Source organism: Piliocolobus tephrosceles, chromosome 6 (assembly GCF_002776525.5).
Source record: "Piliocolobus tephrosceles isolate RC106 chromosome 6, ASM277652v3, whole genome shotgun sequence".
NCBI classification, from domain to species: domain Eukaryota; kingdom Metazoa; phylum Chordata; class Mammalia; order Primates; family Cercopithecidae; genus Piliocolobus; species Piliocolobus tephrosceles.
Genome location: NC_045439.1, coordinates 27,501,332 through 27,526,629, shown reverse-complemented (window position 1 = coordinate 27,526,629; position 25,298 = coordinate 27,501,332). Strand labels below are relative to the sequence as shown.

At 38.6% G+C, this 25,298-nt stretch overlaps 1 protein-coding gene across 4 annotated transcripts in view; it reads left to right on the top strand.

The window, feature by feature from the left end:
• The window catches only part of NRXN3 (neurexin 3), a 1,617,581-nt gene that overhangs the window by 721,589 nt on the left and 870,694 nt on the right, over positions 1 to 25,298 (top strand). For all 4 annotated transcript variants that reach the window (XM_023185044.1, XM_031935746.1, XM_023185024.1 and 1 more), the window contains 4 exons: positions 2,410 to 2,529; positions 11,252 to 11,633; positions 12,429 to 12,619; positions 13,383 to 13,556. In XM_023185044.1, the coding sequence (XP_023040812.1) occupies positions 2,410 to 2,529; positions 11,252 to 11,633; positions 12,429 to 12,619; positions 13,383 to 13,556 (867 nt within the window). The remainder of the gene's footprint in view (positions 1 to 2,409; positions 2,530 to 11,251; positions 11,634 to 12,428; positions 12,620 to 13,382; positions 13,557 to 25,298) is intronic.

The window sequence follows — 25,298 nt, the reverse complement described above, 5'->3', positions numbered from 1 at the left end:
AGTTAAATATTTGTGTTTGAATCTGACCACTGTGAATATCTCAAGGATAGCATAAGAGCTGACGGACCTCCAAACGTTAGCATCATTGGGCTGAAAGAAAGCTTGTTTTATAACTCTATAGGTAATGTGACACAAATGAAACAATGTTCCCAAACTACTATGTTTGTGTTAGTCTTTTTCCCTTATCTTGTCCCCAATCATAAAAATTAAGTGATGTACAAAAATTGCCTAAAGAACAGATGCCACCTTATAGAAGATGTTTTAAATAGCCCGTACTTGTAGCAGTTCTGCTTTCATAGCTAATACTCTCCACGTCTTTCTTTACTTTTTTCTTTCTTATTGAAGCATTTGCTGCATGTAGAATAAAGAGGATAAAAACATAAAAAACCAAAGACAGATTTGTTTTTTCTGGGAACATCTGTTCTTTTTATAAAGTATCCACATGATGTGGTCCATTTTCTTTCAATGCCCTCACTGTTGGCTGTTGTGAAGGCAACTGTTAAATCAATCTTAGACCTGAACTAAATAAGATAATGAAGAGTGGTATCTAATCAGTTGAAAATGTAGGGAAATTCTGTTATAATACATACATTTTATGTAACATTGAGACAAACATATAAAGCAAGAGAAGCTGAGATGGAATCTAAAATGGTTTATTGTAGAGTTACTTTATTCCTAAGATTCGTTGCTCTTATGGCATCACTCCCTAATTTTGAAGGCGTTTGGTCCTTTAGGTTTCCTTAGTAAATGTTCAAGATTCTTGTCTATGTGGGTTGCACTTGAGCTTTGGGTGCATTCTGAAAATTATTAAATATAAATTATTTGCTGTGCGCATTGTAATTAAAAGAAACTTTTTCACTTTGAAAGTCTGTTTATTTTTTAAGAGGAGAATTCCTCCAAACTTGAACTACTACCATAACTCTTATAACTGGCAGAAAATAGGAATACTAATTACTCAAAATTAAAAGGTGTAGTTTGAAATTACCTGGAGATTCATATTCCCCCATATAAAATATCTTCAGTCTTGAATGTATAGGAGGGAGGAGAGTAGCTAGTGACAGTTACGTAATAAAGCTTTCAAAATTACTTAGATAAATACATATTGACACTAATTGATGGTTACCATAGAAACAGATCTATGTAGACATTGACTATTCAAGCACTCATTAAAGCTCCTACTATGCACTTGGCCCTGTGCTCAGCATATGTTGGAGCCAAGTATATGGTTTTCCAAACTATTTCACATATATCCACAGGGAAATATTAGCCACTTATATGCTGTATCTTTTTTTTTCCCTAGTCATTTTCAGGAACGGGGCTTTCCACATATAGATTGACTAATCCAAAAATATTTAATCAGCATCTTTCTTCATGAGCTCAGCTATCCTCCTAGAAGGAGCAAACTTGGTCTATCTTCTGCTTCTATGTAATCTTCTTTGTCTTTTAAATTTATGCTTCAGATCAATAACGATATACATCCTAAAAGAATGTTACATTTTCTTTATTAACTGGATCGTTTTAATGCCTCTGTGTCTTTCTTGCCATCTTTTGCCCCTAAGTACAATTCCTGTTACCCCTGATTCTTTATAGGGTTCAGTTGAACCTTAGCTTGAGCATCTGGAGCATGATGGATCTTTTGGGACAATTTGGTTTATTCCTCTATTTAGTGGCACTTTATAGTAGTCATGCTTTTGTCCTGAAAAGTTTCAGTTTTGGAACTTTACACCATTTCAGCTTTTAGGTCTTTGGATCCTTTTGGAGGATGATGAACAATGGGAAAAGTCTGGGGACCCTCATATTCCCTTCAGGAGCATTATTTAAGATCAGGTTTAAAACTTGACATTATTACTATTGTAATGCTTACTATTGTGATTTCTATGGTTGCGAATCCTAGTAGGACCCTGTGTTAATGGAAATGTCAAGTTAAGGCAGTATGTGTTGCAAAGTCCTTTTCTCATCCTATTGGTGGATACTCTCTAAAAGCCAGACTGGTGTATAATGCCAAATGGCCAAATTATTCTAAAGAAAAAATATTGCCGTAAATTTCCTATTATCTTAAAGAAATGCGCCTGGATTCTAAGACTTTGAGAGATTAATGACTGCTAACTACAGCTTCCTGTAAATGATTGCTTACTGCCATTGGCATTTGAAAACCTTATATCTGAGATAAAGGAAGGCACAATTTTTTTCATTACTGTGCCATTATCCTTTATGTTTGAATTGAGACTTTTGCACATGGGGACTCCTATGGAGAATGCGTTGGATCGGTAAAATTCGAATGGACTTTGGGTGGAATATAATTTCTTGAGTGCTGCTGGCTCATGTGCACCAGTGTGGTTTTGACAGCCCTGATGCATGAACAGTACTTTGAGAATTGATTCTAACTTTGGCACTTACTACCATCCTTAGGCAAAGGACCAGAGACCCTGTATGCAGGGCAGAAGCTCAATGACAATGAGTGGCACACCGTTCGGGTGGTGCGGAGAGGAAAAAGCCTTAAGTTAACCGTGGATGATGATGTGGCTGAGGGTGAGTATGACGATGGTGAAATTTGTCTCTCTTTTCTCTCATGGTCCTCTCAGTCATTCAGTGAGCGAACAGTGTTTTGCAAAACCTTTTATTTTGCATAGTAGAAGTCACAAATCGTGTTTTCTGTAGACCAACTCAGGCAAGGCTAAGAAGGTCTTCTTCTGTATTTTACAATCCCTTTTCATCAATGTGCGTTATGGAAATTGCCTACTAACTATGACTACATATTTATGGGTCTCTCTCCTTAGGCATAGAGTGTGTGTCTGGAGAACAGATGTAGGGTTCTACAGATCCTTTTATTATTCAGTCATTCAAAAATCGCATGTCAATCATCTTCCCATATGCCAGTTCCTTCCATCAGTGAGTGAATCACTCTCTAGCAGAAGAGATGGACAAACCAAAAATTCAGAATATTACAGGTAAAGTACTAAAATAGTGCATGATACTCAGAAGGTGCTGAATAAGGTTTGGTTTAATTAATTACATATTTAATCATTATGAATTATCTATTCTGCACCACACACCACTTTATAAGGCACTGAGAATACAGCAGTGAACAAACAAGCAAATCTTTGGCCTGGTGGAATTTACATTTAGAAGGGTGAGGAATAAATTAATGAACCCATTCGTATAGAAAGAAACATTCAGAGCTCCACACAATCAATAAGTGTTTCGTAAGAGTCTGTTCTATGTCAGCAGCATGCTAGAATTGCAGAAGATAAAATGGAAACAGACGAGATTACCTGTTTCCTCAAATAATGAACCAATCAAGCAGAATACATAGGGTTCTGGTATTTGAAAATAGGACCAAAATATATAATGAGATTCTAATTTTGGTGGGTGAGATTATAATTTGTCAATCAGAAGATGGAATTACCCATTTGGGCTGAAGAAGTCAGAAGTGGTTTACAAAGGTAGATCTTCAGCCTGAATTTGATGGTGGATGTAATTGATGAAGGCTGAGGTACAAGAGAGAGACTATCATCAAGTGCCATTTTACATGCTATATCTTTTAAGTCTTCCCTCTCTGATATTCTAGAGCAGGACACATCTATGAAGCAGAATTCTTATCCATATGGGAAAGAAGACTTGGGGCAGCATAGGGTATTACATGTAACACTGTTGGCATCAGATGTGGGCCCTGACGTTAACGTGCAGAATATTAGGAAAGTTAACATTCCTGAGCCTTGTTAAATGCAGTCAGTGTCCTAAGCCATCTCGATGGTTTCTTCTGTGAATAAGACAGTCAGGGGCCCAGGGGGTCTAATACAATCATTGCCAATAAAATGTTTTATGCCTTTGGGATAGATACACTAAACCTCTTTTTCTTAATTTCCTCATTTTTAAAATTGAAATTCTATTATTTCTATGGCCTTTTCCAGCATGAATATTCTGTAATTTTGGATCTTATGATTTAATTTTATATTCATGATCCTGAGTTTCTATACTTCTGGAATCAGGAAATATAGTAAGATACGTATGTGCATGTGCAGGTGTGTGTGTGTAGAGACGGATAGCCTGTGTATTAAGGAAGAGCATCTAGGCACATATCTGGTGCCTAGTAGGCATTAGAAACTGTTAGCTGTGTTAAGCATATCAGCTCCTTTAATCATCTATCATTCACTATAGCCTTTAAAGTTAAGTGTTCTTAATGTCACTTACCTTTTACAGAAAGCAGGGGTGAAACTTTGAGGACGTTGTGTAATTAAGCTCCAAATCCATGTCAGTGTGATTTCACAAAATCATTCCGCTTGCTGTACTTCAAAATCCATCATAAGAAAATAATTTATCTTACAATATGGGAAAAATATAATGGAACGGGTTGGAGTGAGGTGGGGAATGCATTCGCTTATTAAAGTCTCCTGAGAAACTTACAGGAGGTAGACCACAACACTTGACCTCTCCCTCACAAAAACAAAGACAAACAGAACCACCACCACAATTATCCAGAACACTTCGATTACACACAGACATAACTTAGAAGTGGGAGGTGAAGTTCCTGGTCTAAATGCCTGAAGCATAAATTTGCATTCTGAAATGAACATTTTAAAAGAGATGTACAAATGGTTACACTAGGTAGCGCCCACAGCCAACCTGAATTAATTATTTAAGAACTGTATCAACTGTTGGTGCATCTGGATCCTGCAAAGGCCCTGGTAATAAGTCACACATCTCTTGTTCACTCCTCTGGGCTTGTCTCTGAAGGGTGACGGGATTCACAGCCGCTTCTGAAAAGCAGCCACTAGATGGCGACCTCACCCCGATCTCTCCTGACAGTGAGTTCCTTTCATTTTCCCTGGAAAATAAATACTCCAAAAGCATAGTCACAGAAAACGACAGAGCTGAGGGCACTGTAATGTGTCTCTCTCAGTCATTATTCTTTTATGAAAACTTTGGAATAAAGGTATTTGTAAATCGTACTTTCTTTTACCACTAATAATTAAAAAGCAGGGCTAAGTCGCGAAATGCCGTTATCCAGTAATTTGATTTTTTGAAATTAATGAAGCTCTTTCATTTTCAGACATGTCCCCTCCCCCACCCCCTGAACTTCACTGCTGGTGGAAGAAAGCAGCCAGAAATTTGGGAGAGGAAATTTGGGAGAGGAAAAGGGCTGTTTTGCTTATGAGTTACAATCTTGGATTGCTTTTTACAGTGATAAGGGGTTGGGAAATTTTAATTTTAGTTCACAGAAGTCATAAAATCAGGCAATGAAACTAAAATACCCACAGTCCTCAAGTTATTAAGTAGTATCTCATTGGCTTATTTAGTAATCCCTTTAATGTTCTCTAAGACCCCCCAGTGTGTCCAATTTCAACTAATTTATAGAAATAATGCAAAGAATAGGTCTGACTCACAAGAAATCAAAAGCAAGGATAGAAATATTCCTCAACCTTGTGTTTATCATTTATTGTAATGTGATTGTGTTCTTGGAAAAGCATTAAGTTCGGTTGACAGTTAATAATAATGGATTGATCTATGTTTCTATTATTAAGAATACATTACTATATCAAGTATAATTTGAGTTATACTCCTCAGAATTGGGGCCTAATGCTGCATGAACTGCCTCCTCTGCCTAGAACTTCTTACTAGTACAAAAACTTACCCTTACTAATACAAAAAATTGACTACACTGGTTTTTGTTGACTTTTCCCATCTTTATCTACATAGCATATATAGCACCAAGCTGTAAAAAGTCATTTTGCAAATTTTTCCATGTAAAATGTATTTCTTATAGTAATTTTTAAGAACTTGATAAAACAGGATTGAGGAGTGTTAGGTCAAACAAAATGAAATGGAGTTCTTTATTGCAAGGCTTATTAGGATACTTTAATAAGCTAATGCACATTGCAAATCATTGATAAGTATGCAGTATTTGCCAATTTTTTGGGGGGGGGTTCCAGAAACTTTTTTTAATAAAGCATTTTATACCACACTTACACACTTTTAAAAATTGCTGATATTATGGAGAAAGGGATGTGGGACCAGTAGAGTTAGGGAATTGTGAGCAAAATATGAAGATTCTTTACTGGTACTCTACAAGCTTTCGTTTTCTTAACTTCTCTCCTCACGTTCTGAGAGCCACAAGAGGTCAGTTTGCTTCCTCTCAGCATTTCCCATTATGATTCTTTTTTGCTGAGCTCTTAGTTTTGGCCGGAACCTCATGTGTAGAAATAGTGAGGACCCAAGCCTTGACCCCAAAGCAAATGTCTCAAACACAAGCCCCTCCCCTGGGAGTTAGGAAAGCTAGTTGTGCTCAGACCCCTCTGGTAGCCACTGTGGGACATACAGAAGATACAAGAGGTGGCCCCTACTTAAAAAGAGCCCACATTCTCACCAAAAAAAAAAAAAAAAGAGAGAAAAATAATAAGTGAAATGACAAGAACCTGATTCAATCATTTCAGAGGAAAGGAGGGAAATGAATGTGACATAATTAGCAGTAGTGCACAGTTTAAGCTATTAAGTACTTCACATGAATTGATACATTTAACCCTGCTAACTTCATGCCTATTTTACAGATGGGAATCTGAGGCATAGAAAAATCCAGTAACTCCCCCAAGGTAACCCAGTGAAGAAGTCTTGGAGGCAGAAGGCAAAGTCAGGCAGTACAGCCCTGGACTCTCCATGCTCATCCACTAGATGCTGTTGCTTCATAGGAATAGGAAGCTACAGCTTGAACCTGGCCAGAATTTTCCATAAGTATACGTCCTTCATCACTCTAAGAGCTGGTTTGTGGACTGCTTGTTGGCCATCAGTGGAATATGGAAGTGAATGTGTGACAAAGAGGCAAGGCAACATTGCTGCTTTAGGGAAGGTGCTGGATATATTACCCATGAATTAGATGGAGTGACATTCTGACACTGGGCCATAGGGAAGAAATAAGAACTCCTTACAACAGCTTCTGCATGGAAATTTCACCAGTTAAATTCTACCTACTGCTTTTCTTGGGCAACGATGTGAGGAATAAGTCAAACCTTTTTTCCAAAGACAGTTCATTGTACTAATAAAGATATGGGCTTTGGAATTAGCAGACCTGAGTTCAATGTAGGGGTCTACCATTTCCCACCTGTGTGAATCTTGATCAAACTGCTTAACCTCTACAAGATAAATGTCCTAACCTCTAAAGCAAGAGAAAGATACTTATCTACAATTTTATTGTGATAATGACATTTCATAGTGATTATGCAGTATTTAGCACAGTGCCTGCCTTATATGGAATTTTCAGTAGTCTTGGTTTTGCCTTGTTATCTTTCTCCCCAGTTACTTCTCTTTCCCCTGAAGTTTGAAAGAAGCTGCTGTGAGGTATGAATATATTTGCCCCTTAAATGGAAAGGAGGTTCAGTTTGCAGACAGTATTCAGAGGAGATGAGTGAAAGGTTTCTGTCACTACTATTGATTAAATGACACACAGATTTTAAAAAAGGTATTTTGTTAATTTGGTACAGGTTTCAAACTTTCTGCAATCGCTCATGCTTTGCCCAGGTGCAATAATATACTTATTTTTTGAAGTCTCCATCAACAAAGGAATAAGTTCCTTTAGCACACAGTGAAGCCAATTTATTATTTATTTATTTATTTATTTATTTATTTATTTATTTATTTATTTCCCAGATGGAGTCTCGCTTTGTTGCCCAGGCTGGAGTGCAGTGGCATGATCTCAGCTCACTGCAAGCTGTGCCTCCCGGGTTCAAGCAATTCTCCTGCCTCTGCCTCCCAAGTAGCTGGGCGCGTGCCACCATGCCAGGCTAATTTTTTTGTAGTTTTATTAGAGACAGTGTTTTACCATGTTAGCCAGGAAGGTCTCGATCTCCTGACCTCATGATCCACCCTCCTCGACCTCCCAAGAAAATTCCTTTTCTAATTTGATTCCACATGGCCTTCTCCCCATCCCCTAGCCAACTCTTAGTTGCGGCTTCTGTGTGAGTCATCGTGAACTCTCAGTTTGTGTTCCTGGGCTAAGCTCTTAAATCCACCATTAACTTTACTTCGTATACTTATCCACGTCCACGCTCAGTCTCTCTGCTATCTCCTATCTCATTAAACACTTCTTTTGCTGTAAAAAAATAATTTTCTAGTGAGCAGAATTTCCCAACCCCTCAATCCTGGAGGTCAGTTCATCCAGAATTTCTCTGAAAGCTCTCAACTTGACTTTAAAATTGTGTCTTCAGATTCCTTTTGGAACCCCAGTCTTCACCAGAGATTCCCCATTCTCACTTCTTAGTTCTCATCTTAGGTTGTGTTTTTTTTCTTCTTTGTAAAATAAGAATTAGCATGACTAGCAGCATCATCATAGTTCAGTTTCTCTGTTTCCATGGCTATTGACTATGACTCCCCATCACCATCATTTTCCAGCCCAGCTCCCCTTCCTGGTAGGAGTAGCTATAGCCAATTTGACAGTAGATGTTTCTTTCAGTCACTTTATTAATTTAGAGCATGTGAATTTAGGTTATCTTCCTTTGCATTTTCACAACCAGTCTGGTTTTTAACACTAAGCAATTTTATTTCCTAGTTATTTGTTAGCAGATTTTTTTTTTTTTGAGACAGAGTCTCGCTCTGTCGCCCAGGCTGGAGTGCAGTGGCCGGATCTCAGCTCACTGCAAGCTCCGCCTCCCGGGTTTACGCCATTCTCCTGCCTCAGCCTCCCGAGTAGCTGGGACTACAGGCGCCGCCACCTCGCCCGGCTAGTTTTTTTATTTTTTAGTAGAGACGGGGTTTCACTGTGTTAGCCAGGATGGTCTCGATCTCCTGACCTTGTGATCCGCCCGTCTCGGCCTCGCAAAGTGCTGGGATTACAGGCTTGAGCCACTGCGCCCGGCCTTGTTAGCAGATTTATGTTGCATTTTGATATTTATATTTAAGTTAACCAACATCTTTTTTTCTTAAGTGAGTGATTTGTCACTAGTTGTCAAAACACCACATAGAAGCTCATAATATGTAAATCTAATTTTTGTGCTTATAGGGAATATGAGAAATTTTATTTTTATACTTTAGAGACAGCGTCTTGCTGTGTTACCTAGGCTGGAGTGCGGCCTCAAACTCCTGGGCTCCAGTGATCCTCCTACCTTAGCCTCCTGAGTAGCTAGCACTATAGGTACACACCTCTATGCTTGGCTAATATTTTCTTTTAATTTGTAGAGACTAGGTCTTGCTATGTTGCCCTGGCTGGTCTTGAACTCCTAGCCTCAAGCAATCTTTCTGTCTCAGCCTCCCAAAGTGCTGGGATTACAGGCATGAGCCACTGTCTGCAGCCAATTCTTTAAATTAGGTCTGAGTTTTTTCCCAAAGAGATAAAACCAATATTGGGCACTTAAGGGTATGGTCTGGTTTAGTCTCCCAGACATTAAAGTTTAAGAGACCTAAGGAAATACAGTCCTCCGTTTTTTTGTCACTGGAATTCTAAGCCAATAGAGAAAATATTGCAATGAGGGTGGAAGGCAAATATCATTTTAATTAGTAATAACACACATTAATATTATTGTTTATACCCACTGAACTTCAGAATTAGACAGAATTGCGCACTTGAATAGTAGTTCAGAACTGGGCAGGCATCCTTTGTGGAAAAAAGGATTGCTCCTGTAACACACATTCTATGGATGCATGCAGTAGAATGGACATTTCTGAAGGCAGCTTGCTCCAGCAAAGAGAAAGAGGAGATGTCAGGGGCTGAACTAAGCATACACAGCTTATCTTTGCAGATTATCCTTAATATTTCTGATTATGTCACTTCTTCAGGAAAGTTGTTAAAGAGAAAATAAAGACATGCTATCAGTCTTGCTAGTGGAGTTTCTTCAATGTAGAAGGTAACAAGAAGAGAGGACAGGAAGAAAGAATTCCCCCTCTAATGCTTGGCAGTAGAACATGCTTTGTTATGTTTTAACATGATTTTTCTGTGTAAATGTTGAGGAAGCCAGTTTCTACTTTGGCCACATTAATGATGTTGTTCTTTATTTTGTTGTTAAAATTTCCAGTCCCTTTGTATTTATTTCAAGCCCCCCTTTTCCCCTCTACCCTAGTCACTCACCACTTCTAAGTAAAATAGGTAATGAAAGTTCTAAATAGTTCGTTTGTATTAGCTGAAGATACTTCCCTTGTGAATGTCAGAAACCCAACTCAAATGCTTTCAGCATGAAAGGGAGTCTTTTGCCACACAGTTTGAAAAAGCCCAGAGGTGCCTCGCTTGATCCAGAGTCTCAAAGGACAGCACAAATATTATTTGTGCTGATTCTCTTCATTTTGTAATTGTCTTCTGGGTTGCTAGTCCTCTGATCCCTCTGATTATCTTACAGCCTCCAGAAACTCGAAGCTTTCTTCTTACCCCTCCAGCAATCCTTGCTTGCAAGAGCTCTGGACCTGAACGGGGCTGGGCTGGCTTGAGTTGTTGCCAGTTCTATGGGTGGTGCCTAAATCAGCCACAAGAGGATCACCTTGGAGCTTGTTAGAAATGCGGATTCTCAGTCCTTACTCCAGACTTTTGAATTCTAAACTCTGAGGGTCTAAGCCCCGCAGGTGATTCTGATACACCCTAAAGTGTGATGACCAGTTTTTTAGTCTGTAGTCCAAAGTCTGTGATGGTTAGGGGGGGTAAAATACGTTGAGTGGTCTAGGCTGAGTAACTTGATTAGGGTCAACTTTATCCAGTCCAGGTGGTTGAAAGGTCAAGAGGGGTGGGTAGCTTCCTAAAAAAAAAATTACATTTTATTATAAGATAAAGTAACAGTTGCTGGGCAGGTGAAGTCAACTGATATTCTATAATAGAACCCTTCCCACAAGTACTAGGTGGTGAGTTATTATGAGAAAAAAATACTTGGTAGTGAATGCCCAAGACTTGTTTGCTGTGTCTTTACAAGGGTCAGAGCAAAAAGGCTTCTCTTCTTATAGTGTGTATTAGTGTCCAGTGATTCTCCTGAATGGAGAATACCAATAATTTTATCCTTTAGCCTGGGTTACTCATGACCTCATATTTCCCCTTACATGATAAGCCGTGCTGAGCAACTGCGTGAGAGCATGGGATTCAGGACATGTAATTTGGGCAACACTAGTCCTCAGTGCCCTGAGTGAGGCCAAGTAAGGTATCTACCATATTGAATATTTGGTTTTCTGGAACTCACCCAAGAAAACTGAATATTCTGTGTGGAAACGAGTTATACCCAAAAAATATACTTGAGGGTGCTGTGCTAAATGATGGCAACTTTTTCTGTTTGTACCTCATTTACAATTTCCACAGGTACAATGGTGGGAGACCATACCCGTTTGGAATTCCACAACATTGAAACAGGAATCATGACTGAGAAACGTTACATCTCCGTTGTCCCCTCCAGCTTCATTGGCCATCTGCAGAGCCTCATGTTTAATGGCCTTCTCTACATTGACTTATGCAAAAATGGTGACATTGATTATTGTGAGCTGAAGGCTCGTTTTGGACTGAGAAACATCATCGCCGACCCTGTCACCTTTAAGACCAAGAGCAGCTACCTGAGCCTCGCCACCCTTCAGGCTTATACCTCCATGCACCTCTTCTTCCAGTTCAAGACCACCTCACCAGATGGCTTCATTCTCTTCAATAGTGGTGATGGCAATGACTTCATTGCAGTTGAGCTTGTAAAGGGGTAAGTAGAAGGGATCATGACTTATGTTGGACACCTTTAATCTGCTGAAGCTCTACATAAAATATAGGCATAAAAATAACTTGTCTATTCTACTCCCTACCCTCCATTCCTGATATTCCAGCATCTTCCTTGATTAAATAGATCTGTAAAATTATTAGGTCTGAAAAGGAGAGAGACTCATGCTTTAATTTAAAGATCTTCCACTAACTCAACACTAACAGACTTTTTACTATGAAATCTAACCCTTTAAAACTATAGAAGAAAAGCTTATTTTTGCAAAAGAGAACTATGATTTGTGTTGCATCTAATCCTTGAGTATTGCTAACTACAACCACCCAATTTATAACAAAAGATGAAACATAGATATTTTTAATCCTACCATTAGCCCATATATGCAAGTTTTTAGAAGTTGCCCTTTCTTCAAGACATTTTACTACCATGTATTAGAAAACAGTCAAAACCAAAAACAAAAACAGATTAATGGTTGACTATGAACTTAAAGGTCACCCCCTTGTGTTTTGTAGTGTACAACCTGTGCTACTTTGACTCTGCAGAGTATTACTAGGTAGTGTTCATGAAATGGACTCAATGAGTATGGAATTAAAGTGAAGCATGATAGAATAAAATCTGATTATTCTTGTAATCTCATATCAAGATTTAAATTATTCCTGCATTATGCCAGTTTAGCACAGGGGATTTGAAGCCCCCTGTCAATTACACACACATAGCCATTAAACCACTTCAGGGATTTTCCAATTATTGGGTTTTTTTTTTTTTTTTTTTCTCTCTCCCTAGGTATATACACTACGTTTTTGACCTCGGAAACGGTCCCAATGTGATCAAAGGCAACAGTGATCGCCCCCTGAATGACAACCAGTGGCACAATGTCGTCATCACTCGGGACAATAGTAACACTCATAGCCTGAAAGTGGACACCAAAGTGGTCACTCAGGTTATCAATGGTGCCAAAAACCTGGATTTGAAAGGTAAACCCTGTAAAGAAGTTTAGTTTTTAATAGAGCTTTTCTTACAATAGATAGACTGTTTCCAGAGGCAAACCACAGGTTCAGAGTGCCATGTGTTTTTGATACATCATCCATATCCTGTTTTAACAATGTTGAATTATTCTGTAATGCAATTTATTCTGTTTTCACTTAGATGACTCATCAAGGAATGGTTCATTTTCTCTGATAACCTCAGGAATGTCATGCTGTAGGGGCTGAGTGGTGACAGGATAATTGTCAAAGTGTGGGAGGGGCCGTAATACAGAGGAAGGAAGATAGGCTTTTTTCAGCTGAATCATTTAATGTCTGGTGTCATGGGTAAAATGTCTTCGCCCTTGTTCAGCTTACGTTTACTTTTCTTTGCAAAATGAAGATGATAATTGCTCATTTCTGTGTAGATTGTTAGAAGTTTTGATGGAATGTCTGTAAAACCCTCAGCATATTATTGGTAACAAGCACATAAAAAGCACTCAATAAATGCTTGCTTTGTTGACAGTATTGTTAATCTTTACTCCATCTATGATGATTAAATTTTTGAGATGATATATGTAAAATGAATGACACATAATAAATGTTGGTTTCCTTTTTTTGCAGGATAGAAAATCAGGTGCTTATCTCATTTATGCTGTTTTCCCCCCAGCTCTCTTACCCCTTATCTGATGAATGATCTCAAGTGTATCAAACTAGTTGACATGATCAACACATCCTTTACTCATTCTCTTTTGCTACTGACATTCCTTTCCAGGTGATCTCTACATGGCTGGTCTGGCCCAAGGCATGTACAGCAATCTCCCAAAGCTTGTGGCCTCTCGAGATGGCTTTCAGGGCTGTCTGGCATCAGTGGACTTGAATGGACGCCTACCAGACCTCATCAATGATGCCCTTCATCGGAGTGGACAGATCGAGCGTGGCTGTGAAGGTACAACCTGTTTTTTTTCTTGTTAAGCTACAGCCTTGTTGCAAGCACCAACCCTCTTTGCTGCCTCTGCCAGTGCCTCCTTCCTCAGTTGACCAGTCCTGTCTCATTCTCATTTGCCATGTGACATTGCATCACCATCAGTGTCCTCTTGTCACTGGTTTAGTATGTCAAGACATGTGCCACAGGCTCCAGGAATGTACTTTGGCAGATGTTTTCTGAGTATCACATACTTGCCAATAAAAATAATAAAAACCAAAACTTCCCTGGCATTGGCATCAGGTTTCTTCCAGTGTGTACCTTGGCTTCCAGAATGGCTGAAAGAGCACTGGAGACTTTTATTTATACTTTAATACATGATGAGGGGAAACCAGAGGTTTTATGTAGGCGTCACTAATTAATAAAATGTTTCTTATTTTGGCTGGTGGTGACGGCATTATTTAATGCAAATCTAGTAGGTGATAGGAAAACGATGTTCAAATGCCATGATGATGGAAGGGAACTAACATTTATTAAGTACTTACTAGTTATCAGGCATTGTTAGGCAGTTCTTTAGTGTGGTATAATGGAACATTATGGGCTTTGATGTTAGAAAGACCTGAATTCAGCTCCAAGTAGTAGCTCTTGTTAGCTATGTGACATTTGGAAGGTGATGTAACTTCTCTAGGCTATATCTTTCTTAACTATAAAACAGGGCAATAAAACTTACCTTGAATGTAAGGAAATCAGAAATACATGTAAAATGCCTGATATGTGGTAGGTACTCTATAAATGGTAGGATTATTGTTTACAAATAGTATTTTATGTCAAACATCTAATAATACTGCATGTCTGCCCATGCAGCACAACAAACCATGCTCAGCCTGTTCCTGTAGATGATCCACTGTCTCTTGAGATGTTAAATGAATTTTACAGGTCTTCCTGAATCCAACAGTTCTTTGCAGTGTAAACAATCTAGTTTTAACCAGCAGATGGCAGAAGTGAACACATTCAGCCTTCCCTAGTAGCCTTGGGTTGGCTGAAAACGTGACTCTTACCTCACTTGAAAGGCAAAGAAGTTGCCTGACCAAGGATCTATGTAATTATTTCCTTTTTTTCTTTTTGAGTCCTTTGGTTGAGCCTTATGGTCCTGTGTTTGTGCAATATATTGTGTTTCCTTGTATCAGTTGTTAATTTACCACATCAAATCTGTTCATTCCTCTTCTGTGTTCAACTTCATGTATCGCTTCTGTTCTTAAACAGCTTCCATCTGGGTTCACTCATTGTCATAAAGCACACTTTTATAAAAGCTTCCTGTCAGCTTATCAGGCTGACTTGATGTTATGGAAATTGTTTCCCTTTGCCTGAGAGTTATTTTTGTGTTTTGCGCTACTAATAGGAGTATTCATTCCTGTAACGCACTCCATTTTTCCTTTATCCAGAAATATTTCTTAAATTCTCTTGGCCAAATATGGTGTTTGTAGTATGTAGTGTGTGTGTGTGTGTGTGTAAAGTGACAGGAGGTTGGGAATCACTAAGCCCTTAAAGCAGCCATTTTGCTCCTAGAAATGAACAATTTCATTCAATCAAGGATTTTTGTCTCCTTGGCTTGCTTTTAGTTCTTTTGTGTATTAAAGGGCAATCCTGGGATAGATGTAGCATTTGGAATTAAATTGAATAGAGTAGTGTAGAAGATTGTGGAATGGCAGTAATTCCATTTATCCTGGAATAATTAATCATATGAAGTCAAATCACAATATAAAAGCACATATTAGAAAGCATGAGATACTGGTCAAATGTTACATATTTTCTATCATGCCATCAGTTCTTCAGATTTAAAAGTTAACAGGAATCATCCATTTAACTCTATGTAAAGGCCCAATAGATATATGTAACACATGCAATTATAAATTTCCTAGTAGCTACATTTTAAAAAGGTGTAAAGTAACAGGTCAAATTTATTTTAATTTTGTATTATATTCAACTTAACGAAATATATCCAAAATATTATTTCAGAATGTAATCAAGATAAAATTATCAATATTTCACACTTGTTTTTTTTTCATATTAAGCCTCTAAACTTGAGTGTGCATTTTATACTTGCAGCACACCTCAACCCATTTAAAGTGCTCAATACACATGTCAGTGGCTGCTGTCTTGGTAGTACAGGTATACAGAATATAAAAAGGTGTAAATAAAGCTATAGTATTGGATTAAAAGGAGGTCTAAGCTTTATAAAAGGGTACTAAAACATATAATATAGAGGGAAAATGACTTCACTTAAGAGAGTTTTAAGAGAAGCAGTAAGAGCATCAGCATCAGCAAAAATAAATTACATAACGAGTTGGGGGAAATGTCCCTATCCCTACATACAGCTCTATGTGCAGTTTGGCATTACTCATCACATGCATTACAGAGGGCTCCGACCTTCCTCTGAGTATGGTTGATTGTTCAAGACCGGATATTGTGGCTTGATGGCTCCACCATCTGAATCTATGGTGAGTCCCATGAGCCTAATAGCACTGCACTCTATTGCCATGGAGATAATTACAACGGTTACTCACTGAGCATTATGCCTACCCCGCTGGGTGGGATGAAGTGGAGGGTGAGTGCTGAGGGAAGAAAGTCCTTGTTGATTGTACACAAATGACTTGGATAATTAGCCTAAGTGGCCAGGAAAAATGGCCCAAAGTGGGTTAAGGCATAAATTACTGTCACTGGAAGTTTGTACCACTGTGAATATGCCCTTGCAAGAGATCCCAGGAGCATTTTAGGGTTCTGTGTAAGATGGTGGGGAGGTAAAGGGAGAGTGCAAAACACTGGAGAGGCTGCAAAAAGGCATGATTTGTATCCTGAATCTCTTGTGTAGAGCATGAGACCCCCAAGAAGGTCTTTGAGTGTTAGGTAGTATGAGGACCACAGGAAACAGAATACATTTCTTAATTTATCATTTCTTTAGTATAGAATAGTAAACAAGTAGGGGATGAGGTTTTATAACTAAGAACTAAGACCAGGATCTCCTCAAGATGTGTTTTATTCTAGCAAATCTAGAATACACAGATAAACATATATATATATATATATATATACATACACATACACACACAGAGATAGATAAATATCTGTATCTATCTACATTTAATATATGTTTCCATCAAAGTCATTGACAATGACAGTTTAAGATCCCTAGGTAGTAAATGTATTACCTTCCCTATTATATCAGACACATGATAGCAGGTAAAATAAAAGGTGAAAGAGTCCAAAATTATTTTTATTGATTGATTGATTGATTGATTGATTGATTGAGATGGAGTTTTGCTCTTGTTACCCAGGCTGGAGTGCAGTGGCGTGATCTTGGCTCACTGCAACCTCTACCTCCCAGCTTCAAGCGATTCTCCTGCCTCAGTCTCCCGAGTAGCTGGGATTACAGGTGCCCACCACCATACCTGGCTATTTTTTGTATTTTTAGTAGAGCTGGGGTTTTACCATGTTGGCCAGGCTGGTCTCGAACTCTTGACCTCAGGTGATCCACCCGCCTCGGCCTCCCAAAGTACTAGCAAAATTATTTTAAAACATACTAACTTACTACTCTTCAACTCTCAAGCGTGAGTAGCAAAAAGGAAAAAATTCTTGAAACGAGTATTTGATTTTATGTCTCTGATAGATGCAAAATGTGTAATTTAGATATGAAGTGCAATTTCTGGGCAACTCCTAGTCAACATTTAGTTGTAACCTGATACCTCTCAATTTAAGCTAGGGTTTTTTTTTTTTGTTTGTTTTTTTTTTTAATCATACCTGATTTAATACTTTACTGGTAAATGTATCTTCCTATATTGAGGCCAGCTTTGCTGCAGAGGCCAAGGCATGATCAGCTAGAAATGTGGTTTAACAATTGCAGATGATAAACATCTGAAAGAAATACACATGCTTTGTTTTGAAACTGGCATGAATAAATAAAAATGACATTAATCTGGTGCTCTTTTGCTCACAACTATTTGGGTTTGGATATATTTTTAAAATTAAACAAATTGAGATTTTTGGTGTTCCCAAATCACCATGATCCAAATGTCTAATTCTAGTGCCAAATTCCTGGATGGCATTTGCAAGAGGGCACAAGGGGTACAGTCAAGTGACTCTTCCATGCTCAGCTCCTAATGTTTAGAATTATTTCTGTGGGCTCCATCTGATTGCACACACGTGTCTTTCAGTCTGACCATGCACTCCCCGAGGTTGGCTGTGTGGATGTGAGAAGGCTCTTGTTGCCTGTTGCCTGTGCTTTGTCGAGTCTGATGCACCTCTGCCCTGCTCTGCTGACTTGGCTCTGAGGAGGCCGGCTCTGTCCCTGGTCTGCGCGTCCCCCCTGCCCCACTCCCCAGCCTCGTCTTTGCTGTCTCTGTTGAATCTGTAGAGCATTTCAATTGTCTGTCTGAGTGATGTTGGTTATGCAGACTGCGTTTTCATGTCTGTAATGTTATCCTGGTTTATTCTACCTCTTACTAACCTCTGGTTATTGTTTTCGCTTTTTCTGTTCTTTTGCTAACAAAGTTGCGTTGACCAAAGCTGACCTGCAAGGTAGAGAAGGTTATTGTTCCCATTACCACTTTGGACTGAAAGATGCCCTGTGTAACTCTTGGTATCTTTTCTTTAGAGATTTTCAAGCTGTCACACCTCTTGGACAGCAGCAATTGTGGGGAGGTGGCTGAACCCTGTGTTCTTCTGAAAGGGTGACAGATAACCCAGATCAATGCATAAAAAATAGCTATCAAGAGGAGACCTCATGGGGAAAGAAACATGATTCCATTTTGGGGAGGTACCAAAGAGGTTTGACAGCATCCCATACTGTGACTACCCACAAGCACATTAATTTACTCTGGAAATGATGAATACCTCTCCAAGCAGTTGCCGTGGAGGGCAACTTAATTTATTCACCATAGATAGAGGAAAGAACTTGGAAGGTAAAAAAGAGCCAACTGAGCCCTTAATTTATTATTTTCTAGGTCAGGGAGGTCATTTCCTAGAGCAGGACATTTAAGTGCTTGGGCTTTATGAAAGAGAATGTCATTTTCTCTTAACTAGTTTTAAAGTTTTAAATATTTCTGGGCATTTGGGAGACATTAATGTCATTAAAATGTTTCAGAGACTTATATTTTCTATTGGGGATTTTGGTTGAGCACTTTAATTTCCTGTTTTGTGATCTCAGGAAAAAAGTACTCTTGGGGAAGAAGATGATCTGTCATTTTAATCCCGAATACCCTATAAAATACTGCATGTGAGATGTTAGTGAATGTCTATTGCAGAAACTGCTTTGTCCACTATTTGAAGAGGCATCTTACAAAGTAATGGCCCACTGATCCTATTGTGCCAGGCTGCTATGACTCAGAATAACAAAGGAGGAGCAAGCATTTTAGCTGTCTTTTGGCTGATTGTCAAGCAGGAGACTGGGCCTCATGACCTCTGCTGAGTTTGCAATCAGTCCAAATTGTTAGAAGTGGTTAAGGCAAAGGTAACATTCAAAAAATTACTTTTCATCTAAAAAGATCATTGACTTTGCTGTGACTTAGTTGTTATATACCATGTAGCTAACCAGTACAAGCACCTATCTCTCCAGAAGACATCCACCAATAAAGACTTTCTCTCATTATTTAACCATAACTTTGTTTTTCTTTATTGCCTCTTGGCAGGTTCACATATATTTTAATATATATTTAAATTAAATAAAAGAATATACACTAGTTAGGACTTAAAGTCAGAAGAGGCTTTACGATAGCTTTCAGTTTCAAAGTATAGAGGGCCCTTGTGGCAATACTGTTGTTTTAGACATTATGTTTAATTGTCAAGAAAGATCCACTAAATATCACTCTGCAAATGAAAGGGAGAGAGAAGGGGACAGGATTCCATCTGCAATGCAAGACAATCCAAGGAAGTTGAAGCTCCTTAGGACTGGATTTAGCGAATTAAACTGGACAACTACATCTCCTCCATGACTTTACTATTACTCAGGGTAAGAACTATATGGATTTTGAATTCCCAGAGCTTAGCATATCCTCTCACCTAGAGAATCCAGGCATGGCAAAATAATCTGAAAGTTCTCATCCAAAGGAATAATGGTTTGTAGGGAGAAGTGAATGATTGATTTCCATGCCTAAAGTAAATTGTTTACTAAAGTGTAGATACAGATTTAGGGACATAGTGGTTTGGAATATCTTGGTGTTTCCTTTTATGGAAGCAGTCTAGGCATCAATATGATTTTAACATTTTTACTCCATTGGCAGGAACTTTCCTCCATTCTTGTAACGACTTGACAGTCTCTTTGTTTGTGGCAGGAGCTAGTATTCTTTTTAATTATTTGGGGCCATCCTCCTCTTTCTCTGTTTTATAGGAAAAGCTTTTAGTTTTTTGTTTCCTAACATTGGGGTGTGGACTATTACTCACAAGCTGGCTTTTTCAGCTACAAGCTGGCCTTTTCAGCTACAAGCTGGCTTTTTCAGCTACAACCTGTGAGTACAGATAGTACTAATTACCATGAAGTACGAAGGGTAGTGAAGATATATGACAAAGAAATGAGGCAGTCGGAAGCCTAGTCAAAAATGTATTCAGAAGGAAACATAACAATGAAGTATAAGAAGTGACATAATGAGTCTAGATGAGTCAACAGCTTAAGTCCTCTTGTTATTGTGTGGTTGGGGTAGTGTTTTATTTGTATTTAAGCATTTTTAACTTCTCCGGTGAGTGTGTTGTTCAATTTAACAGGAACTTAGTGTCAGCTATGCCTGTGTGTCAGGGACTAGGTACTAGGGCTGCTAGGATACTGCAGATGAGATGCGGTCTCTAACTTCAAAGAATTCCACAGATGATCAGCCAATACTTACAATGCAAAGTGAAAACTGCTATCCTAGAGACATGCATCCTGCCATGTGAGCATGAAGGAAGACACTGGATGGTGTAGGGTCATGGTGGTCATGGGGAGTGCTCAGGGGATATCTTCTCAGAGAGAGTTTGATCTGAGTCTGAAGGACAAGTAAGTTTTAGATGGATGAACAATGGGAGCATATTCGAGAACTTGGCTTATTTGGGAACCTACAAGAAGCTCAATGTGGCCAAAATAACATGTGTGTAGGGATATGATAGAAGATAAAATGAGAGAGGTAGGATAGAGACAGGTAATGACAGGCTTTTCCAGTAAGGAGTTGTACTTTATCCTAAGGATGCTGTAAGGAGGACAGAGATTTGGGTTAGATTTTCGTTTTATCAAGATCACTCTGACACTAGAATGGAGAAGGGATGATGCAGACAGAAACTAGAAACAGAGAGCAGAGTCGGGAATGAAGCAGCATATTCCAAGACAGAGGGAAGAGACATGCCCCCAGTGCCTGTTACTTTACCCGGCCAAGGAGGTAAACAAGTTTCCCTTTTGCGTGAAACCTCGAAGAACTAGAAAGAAAGTGAACTCTTTCTCTTGTTTGCTGCATACCCCCTCTCCACTGCTACACTGTTGTTCTGGTTAGTAGCACATATATTTTCATATTATGACAAAAAATATCAAGGAAGAAGTTTACCAACTTCCCTGGTTTCAGGCCAGAATCTACATCTTTCTAAGTCAATAGAGGAGATAGGAGCTCTCCATGGTACTCCTGTGATCCACAGGAGGGAGGTTGCCTTGCTGAGCAGTGCAGTCTTTGTAACAGTGTACCTCTGATAGAATGACAGTTTCTACAGAACATTCAGAAGTAACTTTCTAATTCCCTTCTGTTTTTAAGAAAGGTATTAGTGGAAGGGAAGAGATTCCCTAAAATCCTATTCGTGGACGAAAGGAGCTGCAAAACTATAAAAGAAATATTGAGATTGACCTGTGGGGTGTGAGGCAGATGATGTAAACTATGAGAAATAAAGGAATAAGTCCTTTTTTGTATTAGGTGATAAATTAGAATCTTCCTATTCCACCTTTAATTATAACTTCTCTTAGCAAGCTTTATTTCTGAAGTTTAATGACTTTTTTCTAGAAATGTAAGGTGCCCCTCTGCCCAGATGGTGAACAAGTGGTCAGGGGATCCAGGATCCATTGGATCTGGGTGCTAAGTGCTGGCTATTTTGAGAAAGTCAATCAATGTATTGGGTTCAGATGCGTTGAAAATCTTAAGATTCTTTAAAAGCATTTTAGAACAGAGTTAGAATTAGCCAAACACCTTTAGTAGGTAAAAGAAATTTTAATACTGCAATTGTCTTTACTATGATGACTATTGTCCTCCACCTCCTTTTCTCCCAAACTAAAGATTGTATCAAATTCTCCATTGTATTTTATGTTACAAAATATAGTATTTGACCTATTATAAGTTCTTCAAAATGATTTCTATTATGGAAAATAATAAGAGAGACAGAAATTACAGTGAACTTACCATTATTGTTCTTGTGTCCTTTTCCTCCACATTATACAAGAGAGGCATACAAAACAACTGTGTCAGTGTGGCACACTACCGTAATGCATCTTGTTTCTGGACTCCTCATAAACTGTACACTCAACCTAAGTGGGAGGAGGAAACCTGATTATTGATAATTCCAGCAGAATTGCTGATGACCTTTATTGAGAGTCTCTTTGATGATGGTATACACTAAGGACTTGGCAGGTTGTATCTCCATTGTGACTACAACCTTACCTGATAGATATTGTTATCTCTGTTTCATAGGTGACTTTATAGGTCTTGCATATGTTCTCTCATTTAATCCTCACACCATATGATGCAGTAGAAATGTATATCTCTGTTATGCAGATGGGCACACTGAGGTTTAGAGTTTATATCACCAGCCCAAGGTCACATTTACTAGTAAGTGATTAAACTGGATTTTAAAGCCCATGACCTTTTGCCTATTATGCCATATGGTGTGAACCTGGATTTGCTTATTTCCAAAGCAGAAAGAGTACATGGATGACCAGAGAGTATCTGAGAGTATGTCCTCCATGCTGACTTTATGGTAGATGGTTTTCATATCAACACCATTTTGGAAAAGTCTGGATAATATTTGCACAATGTTAGAGCAATGTATTTTAAATTACCTCTTTTTTTGTTGAGACTGACCTTTGAAACTCCTTCTCCTTCTCTTTTAAAGTGTATTCCACTGCCCCAGCAGACCCCTAGATCAGTGCCTAGAAAACAAGGAAAAGCAGATAGACTCCTCAATTTATATTTTCTAAAGAATCATTGACTTATGAGGAATTGTGTATCACTTTGAAAAGAGTTATTTGACCTTTGTGACCCAGGAATCCCCTGAAAATAGGGTGGGTTGAGGAAGAAGGCTTCATGCTACCAGCCATCCTCTCACTCTTACAAATACCCTACCTGCAGCAAGTATCAACTCCCACCTCTCTGCTGTCATGGAAGTGTGCTGTGGGTAAATCAATTTACTCTCAAGCTGTAACTATTCTTTTTAGATCATTGACCATCAAGAGTAGTGCTGTGCTAGAGCTGGCACTGGCACAGGAATTTCTAGGGATTTTATAAGCCAGTTTACATGATGTAACATGTTATAGCTTGAAATTGACTATGAGTGGAATACTAATAAAACCAACACATGTTACAAATCAGTTTTATTTTCCTTTTCCTGGGATGTTAGTTGTTAAACATTTACTAGTGATATATCACCAATAAAAGGCCACTGGGGATAAAGACACCATGAAGCCATCTCAGTCAACCAATTCCCATCCATGGCCATAACCAATTTTACATCCAACGTATTATGAGAGGGTTGAAGTGGTTGAAGAGAATAAGGGTGTTAGTGAAACTGCTCCAAATGTTAGATTTTATTGTTTGTCTTTTTCACTGATGACTCTAGTCATATGGCCTTTTAAAAACCTCCGTTTGAGAAGAGGAAGCCATAAACATCTGAACATGCTTGAGAAGAGTGGTTTTGATGCCTTCCTTATCTTTGGTAAGGCATAGGTCCTGACTTCAAGACAAAAAGCATGATCTTGGGAATACAACCACCCTAAGGTCTCTCTGCCAATGAAATGTTATAATAAGATTTAGGACCCTGTTCTCTGGCATTGCCTTATTTTCTATAAAATGGGACCTAGTGTATTCACGTCTCAGTGGATTCACTTGACATTTTTAAGGGATTGTTGCTTTCTTATTTTAAAGCTAAATATAAGTGAATTTGGCTTCCTCCAGTTAAAATGAATAGATCTTATGTTGTCTGTAAATGACTCTCTTCAGAAAAGCCAAGGGGGCTCAACACTGTAAATTTAGAAATACTCTGAAAGCTATGGAAGTAGCTTTGCTGAAGGGTCCAAGACATATATTCAGCTAAGTAAATAGGCTATCCTTATTATCAGGAATACCCTCTGTATTAGTTAGGGTTCTCCAGAGAGCTATCCTATCTATGCTATATAGGATATATACATCTTATTTTTTTTTAATATATATATAGGAATTTATATATGTATATATAGGAATTGGCTCACATGATTATGAAGGCCAAGAAACTCCACAGTCCACTGTCTGTATGCTAGAGAACAAAACAGTTGGATTCTGGGAATGGGGGTGGCAGGGGCAGAAGTGGCATGATAGAGTAAGTTCTGCTCTGATTTGAAAAGCCCAAAAACTGGGAGCACCAGTGTCCAATGTCTCACCTCAAGCAAAGAAAGTGAATTCCCCCTTCCTCTGCCTTTTTCTTCTATTCATAATAGGACCACAACAGATTGGATGATGCCCACTCACATTGGGGACCATCTGCTTTATTCTCTTTACCAGTTAAAATGCTAATCTCATTTGTAAATACCCTCAAAGACATACCTGGAAACAATATTTCATTATTACTATATATAATGACCAGGTATCTGGGCATCCCTTAGCTCAGTCAATTCGACACATAAAATTAGGCATCACATTCTCCTGAAGCCTCTCAACTCTTTAATTTTTATATTTTAGCAGTAGAGACTATAGATTGCTCAGGTAGGCAGTAAGAGTCTTTCATAATTCATTTGCATTTTCAAAAATTTCCCTGTAGGGTTTCTATAGACTTATCTATACGAGACTTATATAAATACACACACATACACATATATCTATGTATATTCATCTTTTCTGTGCTTTTTTCCTTCCACCCAACTATTGTTCACTCATTTTTTCCCTATAAAACAATGTAAATTTTAAAATGTGAAAGTAGAAAGATTAGGCACTTACTGGGGTAGAAAATTAAGTCGAAGGTGGAATATCTCTTTAGACAGTTCATAGCTTGTATTAGTCTGTTCTCATGTTGCTAATAAAGATATACCCAAGACTGAGTAATTTATAAAGAAAAAGAAGCTTAAAGGACTCAGTTCCACGTGGCTGGGCAGGCCTCACAATCATGGTGGAAGGCAAAAGAGGAGCAAACTCACATCTTATGTGGCAGCAGGCAAGAAAGAATTTGTGTAGGGGAACTCCCCTTTATAAACCCATCAGATCTCATGAGACTTATTCACTATCATGAGAACAGCATGGGAAAAACCCACCCCCATGATTCAGTTATGTCCTGCTGGGTCCCTCCCACAACACATGGGAATTATGGGAGCTACAATTCAAGATGAGATTTGGGTGGGCACACAGCCAACCATATCACCAACTCTCATAATGCTCCTTCCCGTGGAAGCTGTGGTTTGTTGGGACAGGCAAACCTTTGGTTAGCACAGAGTTCTACTATGATAACTTCACATTTAGGTTACACCCATAGAGTCTAAGCCCTTTGACTTAAGCCCTTCACTCCTTGTGATTAAAGTTAGTGAAGGTTGATAGA